The following is an 11890-nucleotide window of genomic DNA, read 5'->3' as shown; positions in this document are numbered from 1 at the left end:
ACACGTTATACAATGGGGGAAAAAAGAAATAGCTAGGACTGACAGAGTAAGAAATTGAGCACTGGAGACACTTTCAGTTAAGGAGCATTCAGCTATTTGACATTTAACACTTAACACAACAATGCTTTCTTATGACCAACAAGGGAGTATATTATGTCTGATTAAACTGTCAGACATTCTCACTTATTAGGATACATGACACCCACCACTTGTCACAAGATGAGCACTCTTAAACATTTAATGAAGGTTTAGATTTCCTTTCACATGCAATTAAAGATATTTCACACTATATTAAGCTTTAGAGTTTCATATAGCAAGTTGTATACAAGCGTGAGGCATATTCTTTCAATGGATATTACTTAAAAAGTTCCCCAACAAATATTTGGACATTAGAATATTGTTTGAATAATATTATTTGAATAATTCATAAGTGAGACGTGAGCTACAATATTCCAGATAAATAGTTGAGTAATTTTTACATATTCACATGAACACATATGCAAATACTGACATATTCTTCTATTGTGGGTTATTTCTATTGACACCTTTCTCGCTCCAGAAAGATCTTTGGTTCCTTTGCTTTTTCAAATAAATATTGAAAAACATTATTATTTTTATGTTGCCTTGGGGCTACAAAATATTCCCCAATTTAAATATTTCATGTTTTCAAAGACCTAAATACCTGCATACCTCCACACACACATGAGTGATACCTGTTTGATGATTCAGAGGGTCTCAATTTTCATAGACAAACCGCAACATAGTAATTTGTTTGAATCTTTTAGATCAACCTTCACTAAAATACACATTTCCAAACATGTACAAAGGTAATAACATATTTTGGCATATTTGGACCTATTTGCACTCACATACAGACACACATCCTCCTGAACATCCACATCATTCTGCACAATGGTGATAGTCTTGGTTCAAAAACAATGCTCTAAAACATTTTTTAAACTTCTCAAATGATGGTGAGTTAATAATTAATGATTTACCTCATGTAATGTGTATGAGTAGCAATTCAATGTTAATGTATCTTGTTTGGCAGAGATGGATATCACATCTCATCTTAAAATAGACATTTTGTATGGTCTGAAGAAATATGTTCTCCTCTGATTGACACCGAACAACTAACACCAATATAACAATATAACAACAATATAAACAATTTAAGTATAAGTAACGTACGTATCTATAAAAGTAGAGATCAGTTTTATTTTCTATATAATATGAAAATGATGGATAATTATCGTTTATTGATATAGTATTCCACAAGTTTAATAAGTAATTTCGACTATTTTCGAGAACAAGGCAATGGATAAAGCATATAGTTTTATTATTTCGAACACTCCAGACTGAAGGTGGCACTGGTGCGTGAATGTCAAACAGTATGGCCAGGACCCAAGTACACCACCCCCGCTATACTGAAGATTGGAAATTTTAGAGGTGGCTGGAGTATTGCTTGTTAGCTAGCTAGCTAGCAAGCAACGAGCGATTGGATCTATATATCTGTATTTTATAAAGTCTTTATAGAAACATTTAATACAATGAGTGGAATACTAGGCACTGCTGTTATTCAGATCACAAATCTGTCCGCATCTGTTAACAGTGAACAAATGAGAACTCTCTTCGGCTTCCTCGGGGATATCGAAGAGTTGAGGCTTTACCCCCCTGAGTAAGTGTATGCATGCGGGACAACGTCAATCCAGAAACACCGAGGGTGTTTAGGCCCTGTTAGTGCTTTCTACCAAGAAGCTGTTCAGAAATTCACCTTTGTTCAGGATAGATTACAGTAGCTAGCTAAATGCTTTTGATTGTATCCTAGAACATTCAAAACTGTTTAATTTATCCAGTGCATATCTAAAAAACAATCCCCACATTATCTGGCGCTAACACGCTAGCAGCCCCGCAAACTTAGCTAACTAGCTAGCGTTAGCTAACAGCGAAATTAGATGACTTTTTCTTGTTAGATAGCTAGTATTTTCATCATTTGTACATTGCTACTCGGTTACATTTTTGACATTTTAGAAGTCGCTCTCATTCACATCAGTGTGTCTACCTTTAACATGTTGCCTAGTTATGATCGTTGCTGTTAATTTGTATAGCGAACACAGGTTTGCGTTACAAAGCTATAGCGTTATCCACAAATAGCTGTAAAGTTAGTACATCCGGTTTGCCCTATTGCATGGAGATTATTACAGCACGATCACATTTTCCGGATACAGGTTTACTGGTGTATTTGTGCTCCTAAAGAGGGGAAATTTCAGTCAGGGTCAGTGAAAAGATCGCACTGTTCCGAATGGATTCAACGCTGCTGAATACGAATCCTTATTGCAAAAAGAAACTAAATAAGTAGTCAGACAGACAGCTTTAAAGACGACCTTATTAAACTCCAGGGCGACTCCTGGCCTGCTATAGCCAATATCTAATAAGATGCGTCTCCAACAGCATGTTGGCTAAAACAAGTGTCTTTTCAGGAGCATTCTGTGGTAAGACTTGTCAATCTTCCAAGAAATATTTGACTGAAACGTCTATTGCTTCTCTTTCAGCAATACACCCCTTTCCTTCTCATCTAAAGTCTGTTACATAAAGTACCGCGAGCCAAGCAGTGTTGGCGTGGCCCAGCATTTAACCAACACTGTGTTTATTGACCGAGCTCTCATTGTTGTGCCGTGCGCAGAAGGTTAGTAACTTCTATCTTATATACACAGTTCTAGTCGGACAGATTCTTTTGTGGAGGGGAGGGGTCACATATGCTTGCACACAGTCCTCTTGAGAGGCTTCCTAGGCTGCCTGGAATAGACCTTCAGAGGCTGCCTGCCCTAGCCTTGTTTGGGTCACTGTTTCTCATATGTGCACCATCTTTCTTATGTGCGGAAACAAAATGCTCTCTTATTTGCTGGTGTAGCCATCGGTTGTAGCAGTTTGCTGTAGCTTGTGTTGTTTAATGTAGAGACTTATATCGGCAGCTAAATGGGATGTAACTAAAAAATGCATCGTTGCTGATTACTATTAGGAGTTCTTGAAGTGGCTCTGTGTAGCTGAACTTGGGAGTCCTAGTAAAACCTGTTTTTGTATGAAATTAACTGTCATGGGCAGGTTAAAGACTGAATCAGGAATTGTTTAAGCAACCAAAGACTACTAGTTTTAAACTAGCAATAAGAGAGCATGCTAAACACATTTTATTGTGCTATTTTTTTTTTTGTAGATCTGTTTTGGTAGGTACAACAATATTTGTACAAAGCCCTCTGTTATTCTACCAGTAACTCGCTTGCTTGGAGTAACAATTCCTGATCCAGTGTTGTGAAATGTACCAGTGTTGAGTTTTACTGAATGTTTTGCTTTCTACACATAATTGAGGGGCTTATCATTACCAAACCATCTAAGATTTTGCTTGATTTTGTTAAATATGCAAGGCTTTGCTCAGTGAAATAACAAACAAACAGATGTGCAAGTCCTGATAGCAAGTGGAATTACAAGAGAAGGCTCCTTGCAGGAATCCAGGATGCCTGTCCTGTTGTTCATACTGCGGCCATGAAAAGATCTGTCTTAGCAAAAGGGTTATTTCAGGGCTGCAGTACAAGAACTGCTTAACCATCTGTCTCCTTTCTCTCTCTTTTTTTTTTGGTTTGTCTTAATTTTTCATCTCTGAAAACAAATAAAACAAATTTTGCAGTCCATTTTTTAAAATAAAAAGCTTCTAATGAATATTGGTATCTTAACTGAGCTAATCTGACCCTAAAATTACCGAAAAAAATTGCTTGTCCTCGTGACTTCGTGCTGCTGGATGGCTTACTGCGTTGATTAATTTGGTTTCTGTATGTTTTTTCTGTGTTGATTATGTGTGCATATCAGATGACTAGAGTGGCCCAGGCGTTACAGTACTACACTAGCCTGACACAAGGCTTTGTTTTCCAAGCCACTAAACCCGCTGGGGCCCACGCTGCCTTCAAGGGGGGATTGTGACCAGGAGCGTAGCTGCTGAACCTTCCAAGATGGACACCTTGTCTCTTTTTTTTTTTTCTTTTTTTTTTTTTCTTTTCTTTTCTTTTCTTTTCTTTTTTCTTTTCTTTTCTTTTCTCTGACATTGTCCGTTGTTTGACTTTTAGAAGAGCCTGTTGCATATTCATTGTGTTGTTTTTCCCCATTTTGTTTTTATTTTTGTTTTCTGTCTCCAGCCCCCCCTCCCCCCTATCCAGTTGCACTCTTTTGCGTGTCTCTCAGTGCTGTCCAGGTTGGCGTCCAGTAATGAAGGGGGATTGAACGGTACACAGGCAGCTGTGACTGGCGTTTAACTCTGTCTCTCGCTCGCTCTCTCTCTCTCTCTCTCTCTCTCTCTCTCTCTCACTCTCTCTCTTTTTCTCTTTCTACCTCTCTCTGTCTGTCTGTATGTCTGTCTGTTTCTCATGCTTCTGCATATGGTCATGGATTCACTTTGACATAAGGATCCTGTGCAGTACCCAGAAATGTATATTTATCATACAGTGGACCACTTTAACTCTAGGTCTTGCAATATAATTTTTGTGACAAGGGCTAAGGAAGTTACAGCAACCAGTGTTACCTGTATTAACGTCAGATAAGCACATGATTGTTGCTCATTTAAGGAAAATCATGCTTTTTTAAGTTATTTTTTTTCCCTAGAATGGGACTATCTTATGCTCAAATCCATCTAGTCTTCATCCAGCTAAATCCACCCAACACCAATCTAGAGCTGACAGTCACACCTTAAAGCATGTATAAAATACTTATTTTACCAAGACTGACAGAATAATATTTTTGGACAAAAAAAAAAAAAGTTTGATTTTTTTTTTTTTTTCTGGCAAGTTTATAGGTATACACTTTTTGGGGGGAGGGGACTTTTGAAAGGCACCTAAAATGTTCTTCTCTTCTGTATCTGATGTTCTGTGTGCTATTAGTGATGCAGCCAACATGAACGGTTGTCTTGTGTTGCACACCCTTTCCAACACTGCGACACGATCGCCCCAGGGAGAAAAGCGTCCATGCTTGATATCGTATGGTTCATGACCATTATGTTTCCAGTACAGGTGACCCATACTACAAAGTGTTCCCTCATTCTCTACATTTGTGTTGATCTTTAAAAAAAAAAAAAGAGAGAGAGAGAGAGAGAGAGAGAGAGAGAGAGAGAGAGAGAAAGAAAAGGAGAATGAGAGCTTTTTTTTGGTTTTGTTTTGTGAAAAAGATGTTTACAGTCTTGTGCTGAAGCTGGTAAATTGTACATGGTTAATAGCAAGTAACTTGGACTAGTGACAGGATGTAAGGACTGATAACTATTCGGTGTTAGAGATCTAAGATGTGTATTCTGGACCTTTTCTTTCTTGTGTGCATTTAGAAGGGAGAAAGTGGTGTAAGCTCTCCATGGCTCCCTCTAACGCCAGCACTCTCACCCTGCAGGAAAGATCCCTGAGGAGGCCAAGGCTCTGTCTCTCCTGGCACCTGCTGCCCCAGTGGCTACCCTGATGCCCGGTGGAGGACTTCTGCCAATTCCAAGCCCTGTTCAACTCCAGAATGTGAGGAAATGCTCGCCCCCACATTTTGAACAAATAACATATAGTAAAGACTGTAGTAACAGTTAAGAATTGAGAACTTTTCTATGTGGGAGCACCTGTGAATAACAATAAAGATAGAATTAATGTTCTGAGAACAGAAGCTGGAGGCAGAGTTTTTGCAGTCATGTTGGCCCCGCCTCCTCACTTTAACTGACGCTCAATGGTTGCTGCGACCTTGCTTGCAGCTGGGGCTGCCGCTGCCCGCGCGGGGCCCGCAGCCACCTAGCCGGGACACCTCCGTGGCGGCAGTAAGTGCCACTCCCCCACAGCCCCCCATCATGGGCAACGTGGACCCTTCCAAAATTGACGAGATCCGGAGGACTGTCTACGTTGGCAACCTGAACTCTCAGGTATCCATCTCAAGCCCTCTCTTCTCAGCCCTGAGAGGACAGGGAGTTTAGATTTCCCTAGATTTGCCTATGACAAATGTGATTGGTCAGCCAAATCAGGCTAACATTTACTGGTTATGCTCTGTTTACTAGATACTAAGAAATTAGAAAATTAGTCGCTTTGACCTCGGTGGAAAAGAGGTCTAGAGAAGTGTCTGGTACAGGGCACGCAGTGTCATCCTAGGAGCAAAGGTCTACATTTGTGTATTTGTTATTTGGTTATTCATCAGCCAAGTTTTCTAGGTGTGTAGTTAAGCTCTCCTCATAGTAGGGAATTATTTCTTATGTCCCTAATGTTCTGATTCCAGAAATTTGGTGTGAGTGCCTTGCGCACCTTCCTCTTCAAGTGACGTGTGTGTGTGCGTGTGTGAGACTTTCTATGGCCCTTCCCCCACAGACCACCACAGCCGAGCAGCTGATGGAGTTCTTCAAGCAGGTAGGCGAGGTGAAGTTCGTACGGATGGCAGGTGATGAGACGCAGCCCACGCGTTTCGCCTTTGTGGAGTTCGCCAACCAGGAGTCTGTGGCTCGAGCGCTGGCCTTCAACGGCGTCATGTTTGGGGACAGGGCCTTGAAGTGAGTGGCTGCCCGGCTGGCTCTTTCCCTGACCTGACGAGGTCTCCCACACTGGAGGTCTACCACACTGAGTCCGTGTCCTTTATGCCCAATGAGGGGAACTTTAATAAAGAACAGCAGAGGGTGTTTGGTTCGGCAATGGCATGTGTATGATGACATGGTGCGTGGTGCACTGGCCTGAGGTCCATCACTCTCGTACTGACCTGTATTCCTTACCGACTTGCACCTGTACTCCAATGGCCAATGGCCATTGGTGTACATTATCTGTGCATAGCCAACATGTTGCCAAGCAGAACAGGCCAGCCACCCTTTACTCCAGATCATCACTGCATAGTTTCTGACCACAGAATCACTGGTGTCCAGATGCTGTTTGGTTGACTGATCATTCATCACAGCAGTGACGCAGACATGGTAGTGGGGCTTGTGCTGATATGCATGTGTCAGACACACCAGTGCTGGTGTGGAGTTTGTGTGTCTGCCATCGGGTGTGTAAGTGGAGAGCAGGCTTATATCTAGAAATATCCAGCCACCAGCAGTGTTGTGGACAGAAACTGACTGACGGTAAAGAAAGAATAATCTTGTGCTTTATTATTAAGTATATATATTTAACATAACTTGACTCTGTCTATTTTAACATTAGAGTTGCTGTGACAATTATTTTGAGCATTTTGAAATTGAGATGTAAGTTTTAACAAATCCTCCATGTTTACTGATCCATGACTTTTATTACAGTTATATATTATCATTAATAACTATAAATAAATATATTTATTATAGTTCTATTAGTGCATGTTTGTTTGGTATTGTTCAGAAATTAATATTCAAGAGTAAAAAAAGTTTCTGAGAGTATTTACCTTGAAAGCACATGTAAAGGTTTTAATTGTTTCCCCCCCCAGCATATCAGGCTTTACTATGGCAATAATTAGCCTAAGCACTTCAGCTGATGTAACTCAGAGGGAAGAAGAGTTATGGTTAAAAAAAATCATTTTAAAACGATAAAAATGTTTTTGTGTGTGTTATACCAAACATAAGCGTTCACTTTTCGAGCACTCAGAATGGCTGCCGCAGCTGTTTGAGTGCACTACAAAATCCCGGGCTCTTAAGTGTTAATGCTTGGATCATGTATGCTTCCAGGATCAACCATTCGAACAATGCCATAGTGAAACCTCCTGAGCTGACCCCTCAGGCTGCAGCCAAAGAGCTGGAGGATGTGATGAAGAGAGTTCGAGAGGCTCAGTCCACCATTGCTGCAGCTATTGAGCCAGGTGCTCTCCCTCAGCCATCCCCACAGCTCCTCAGCTGCCAACTCGCTGCCGGGCCCACCATCACTTGCTGGATGCTAACCTGCTATTGTGTTTTGTCTCCATGTTTCTGCGTGCATCGGCATTGTTACCGGGTGTAGGGGAGAGCAAGAGCAAGCGCTCTTCCAGCAAATCCAGGCACTCCAGGAGGTCTCGGTCCAGCTCGCGCTCGCGCTCCCACTCACGCCGGAAACGCTCGCACTCTAGACACCGGTAAGCCCAGCTGCGCCTTGGCTCTGTCTCGCTCTGGCCGTGTTCCCTAAAGCTTGTCCCACTGTGCTGAAACGCTACGCGTCACGTTTGACTTGGTTTTGTGGCAAAGGGGCCGGTTGTCGGGAAGGTCGCGGCAGCGGACAAGCGACTCTCGCAGCTCACACAAGAAACGTTCACGCTCCAGGGAGAGGAGACACAGCCGTACGCGGTCACGCTCCAGGTGAGCTCGAGCAACTGCTTTCAACCACAGTCAAATCTTTTAACCACTGCATTGGCCCCATTCACAAACCTGGGAGGACTGCTGTCAACCCAGCTGAAGCCCTTGATGTTTCCATTCTGACTTACAGCAGTAATGCTACATATTGTATGTTATTTTAGGCTGAATGGTGAATAAAAAAAATCACAAAGATTTTATATATACATTTTGTAAGAATATTCTTTAATACATTTCTATGTGTCTTAGGGACAGGCGAAAAGAGAGGGATGGGAAGATGAGGAGGAGAGATGAGGATGACAGGAGAAGAGAGAAAAAAGGGAGAACGCCCCTCAAAGGCTACGGCCGTTCTCCGAGATCGCGCAGCACCAGCAGGTCAGCAGGAGCCATGCTGCCAAAAGCCACCCGGTACTCCTAGGCAGCAGCACATCTTGCCATCTGATTTGCACACTGACTCGTGCTTTCATTAGTGTTTTTGTATAAGTTGCTTCTTTAAAAAGCTTTGTGTGTATGTGTTGTAGATCACCCTTTTATCAACATGTTCTGTACATTTTTTTTTCTCTTAGCATGCCGGAGTTTTATATTGGCATCTCTTCTTTTTTTTTTGAGAAGCACATTGTTTTCATTGAAGGGTTCAAACACCCTTCACTTAACATTTGCTTCTACTGTATAATAAGTGTGAGTGCTGTGTTCTTTCCAGGGGACATAGAAAGAGAAGCAGAAGTCGGTCCAGAACACCGAGGAGGAAAGCGAGGTCTGCCTCACCAAAGAGGTGATGGCAGCATAACCCTTGATGTCACTAACAGCCAGCCGTCTGCGCTGATGTGTTGACGTGTTTTATTCCTGTGTCCAAGAGGCAGGAAGGAGAGAAGGCGAGCACGTACGCGGGACAGCAGCAAGGAGTGGAGGGATAGCTCCGCTTCCAGGAGGCGGAGCACCAGAGACTCGGACCAGCGGGAGCGCAAGGCCAAGACCACCCAGGTGAGTCTAACACACATACACACTTAAACATGAGGGCCTGTTTAAGCTTTTTCCTTGTAACTAACAGTAACGTCTATTACACTGGACTTAAAGATAATCTTTGACTTAAAGGTAATCATGCTCTCAAGAACCAGAAGACAGAGTTAAATCTATTGTATCTTAAATCAGTGTAACACCTGTAAATTGTTAAATTTTACCTCAGCATTTACTGTAGTTGGTATAATCTGTTTATTGGGAATATTTGGCATGTAGCAATATACTGAGTCTGATTGAGGCTTTGGTTCTAGAGATTACAGTGTGATTTTGTCCAGTATACATAAATTAATATATGCTGTGAAACTGCAGCCAAGAGCCATGTGTTTACAGTGTAACAGTTCTACAGTGTATGTTTCTACAGTTCCACAGTGTATAAATTGATCAGCAGTGACGTCCCTCTGATGTATAATTCCGTGCCTTGGCAGTTTATCTAAGGCAGATTCATACTGTTCATGATGCTTTTGTAACATCACCGGTTTGTCCAGTGAACAGCAGATGAGTGTAGTGTTACAGGGTGTGTTTGTTTTTTTTTAACCATGTCTAGAACCTTCTTTTTTCATGAATTAGTCGCCAAACGGTCTTCAGTAAAAATGGCAGTTTGCCTCACACTGTGTAATTTATTGGAAAAGAAAATATCTATATCTTGTCTATATCTCTATATCTATTTGGTAACCTTATTTCTAAAGCCTTTTTGCTTGCCTGAACATGGAGGGGTTTTTTTTCCCTTCTGTGTGGTTTATGTGCACCACAATGTTTCATTTTCATGTTCAAATCAGCAAAATTCTGCCCGGTGAGGATGCCTTCAGACTTACTCACAGCAAGTTGGGTTTCCTGAACTTTTGTACTCCTCACATTTTCATGCCTGGGTTATATAAGGACTGCACTCCAGGGCTTGTCTGCATCTCTTATTCTGAATCAAACCAAATTTTATTTTGACCTTCGGCATCATGTGACATGTTTAGTTAACAGCTTTAGCCACACTTAGTAAAAGTAAATACTCCAAAAAGCAAAGAACGGGTACTTTGCAGAAGGCACTTTACATGTGCCGTGGAACTTGTACAGGTAATTTAGAGGACTATGCCTTCCAACACACAACTGCTATCCATGCTTTTTATCTCCAGAGCCACAGAAATATTGTTGCATGTCATATGAGGCACGACACTGTAAGAACTCAAACTTGTGTGCATGTGTGTTTTGTCATACCAGCAGGGGAAAGCGTATGAGCAGCAGGAGCCGGGCTACGAGAGCAATGGCGAGGTCTCCAGTTGTGGTGCTAGTGAAGACCTGTCTCCCCATGCCCACCTCAACGGCAGCTACAGCAGCACGCACGGAGAGGAGGAGGAGTGACTGTGCCCAACCCCAGATCAAGCTGATCCAACAGCTGCTGGGACTCTTTTCTGCATCATTGTGGCAGGGATTGGGGGTGGTCGATCTTAACACTTTGTCAACTGGAGTTAAAGAAGTGTAATGTATGTTACATTTCTAGGTTGCCCCTCAAAGGTGTTTTTTTTTTTTGTTGTTGTTGTTGTTTTTTGTTTGTTTGTTTGTTTGTTTTTGTTTCTTTTCTTTTCTTCAGCTTCTATTGGTTATGCAGCAATATTCCGTACCAGAATATTTTACAAGGCATTTTCTGTGGCCATCAGTCTCCTGCTGGTCATATGTTTATAAGGAATATGGACCTGATGAAGAATAGCTTTTGGACAGATCCTTGTGTGAAAGCTATATTGGAAAGATGCACCTGTATGTAGTTATGTATGTATTGTTTCTATTTCATATATATATACATTTCTTTTTATATCTTTAAGAAACACTTTCTTCAAGATACAGTTTGACCCTCACAACAATGGGACTTCAAGGGAAATATGTGAAAAACACACATAGCATGTAAAAAGTGCCTGGAAAAAGATGGTTACTACAAAAAATGTTAAAGTATAATTATGGAAAAGAAATATATATCTAATCCATTTGTCTAAAAAAGTCACTAAAAACCTTGTAAGTGCTCAGTTTTTAGTTGTATTTTTAAAAAAATATTTTTGTGTAAACTAACGAGTAGGCATAAGATGTATGGTACATTTCCTTATATTTCTGTACAAAAAGTGTTAGTTATTGAGCTGTATCATCACATTTAAAGTAGTGTGGTATTTTAATTTTTATATATGATGAACTATATGCAAATCTTTTAATGCAGTGTCTCAAAAGCTACATTGATTGATTAGTGAAGACTTACTGTAAACTTCTGAAATGTTTGGGTTGATGGATTGTCTCATTTAAGTTAGTGAACATTAGACACTTCTGAATGTTATTTATTTTTTTCTATTACCATTTTTGTTAGATTTTGTGATTTGGTTAAACATGCGTGTATGACGGTGGGAACTAACATTAAAATCTCTTGAACTGAATTACATCAAGCTTCCTGAATTCTGACTGTTTTGTGAAGTGTGGCGTGGATGTGTTTTGCCTACTTTTGAAAGCAAACTGTACGTCTAATTGATTTAGAATTGCCCTACCGAATATAAATAGAGACTATACCTCAAGTAAAAATTTTCTATAGTTAAAAAAAACAAAACAGGCAATGATTCTGAAAATGGATTTTAAAATAATATTACAGCA

At 40.8% G+C, this 11890-nt stretch overlaps 1 protein-coding gene across 3 annotated transcripts; it reads left to right on the top strand.

The window, feature by feature from the left end:
- Positions 1–1419: 1419 nt before the first annotated feature.
- On the top strand, positions 1420–11684 carry srek1 (splicing regulatory glutamine/lysine-rich protein 1). Of its 3 annotated transcripts, XM_027025379.2 has the most exons (13): positions 2598–2686; positions 3859–4269; positions 4920–5048; positions 5416–5531; positions 5756–5920; positions 6357–6535; positions 7670–7800; positions 7938–8049; positions 8159–8269; positions 8513–8671; positions 8964–9035; positions 9118–9244; positions 10487–11684. In XM_027025379.2, the coding sequence occupies exons 3-13, from the start codon at positions 5018–5020 to the stop codon at positions 10625–10627; spliced, it is 1344 nt and encodes a 447-aa protein (XP_026881180.2). In that variant the 5' UTR covers positions 2598–2686; positions 3859–4269; positions 4920–5017; the 3' UTR covers positions 10628–11684. The 3 variants fall into 3 exon arrangements, with proteins under 3 accessions (XP_026881177.2, XP_026881176.2, XP_026881180.2); XM_027025376.2 differs by lacking the exons at positions 3859–4269; positions 4920–5048 and adding an exon at positions 1420–1678 and having other exon boundaries at positions 2553–2686; positions 8513–8638; XM_027025375.2 differs by lacking the exons at positions 3859–4269; positions 4920–5048 and adding an exon at positions 1420–1678 and having other exon boundaries at positions 2553–2686.
- The last annotated feature ends 206 nt before the right edge of the window (positions 11685–11890 follow it).

This window comes from Electrophorus electricus, chromosome 6 (assembly GCF_013358815.1).
Source record: "Electrophorus electricus isolate fEleEle1 chromosome 6, fEleEle1.pri, whole genome shotgun sequence".
Lineage (NCBI taxonomy): Eukaryota > Metazoa > Chordata > Actinopteri > Gymnotiformes > Gymnotidae > Electrophorus > Electrophorus electricus.
The sequence above is the reverse complement of the archived record's forward strand: the minus strand, read 5'-3'. Positions and strand labels throughout refer to the sequence as shown.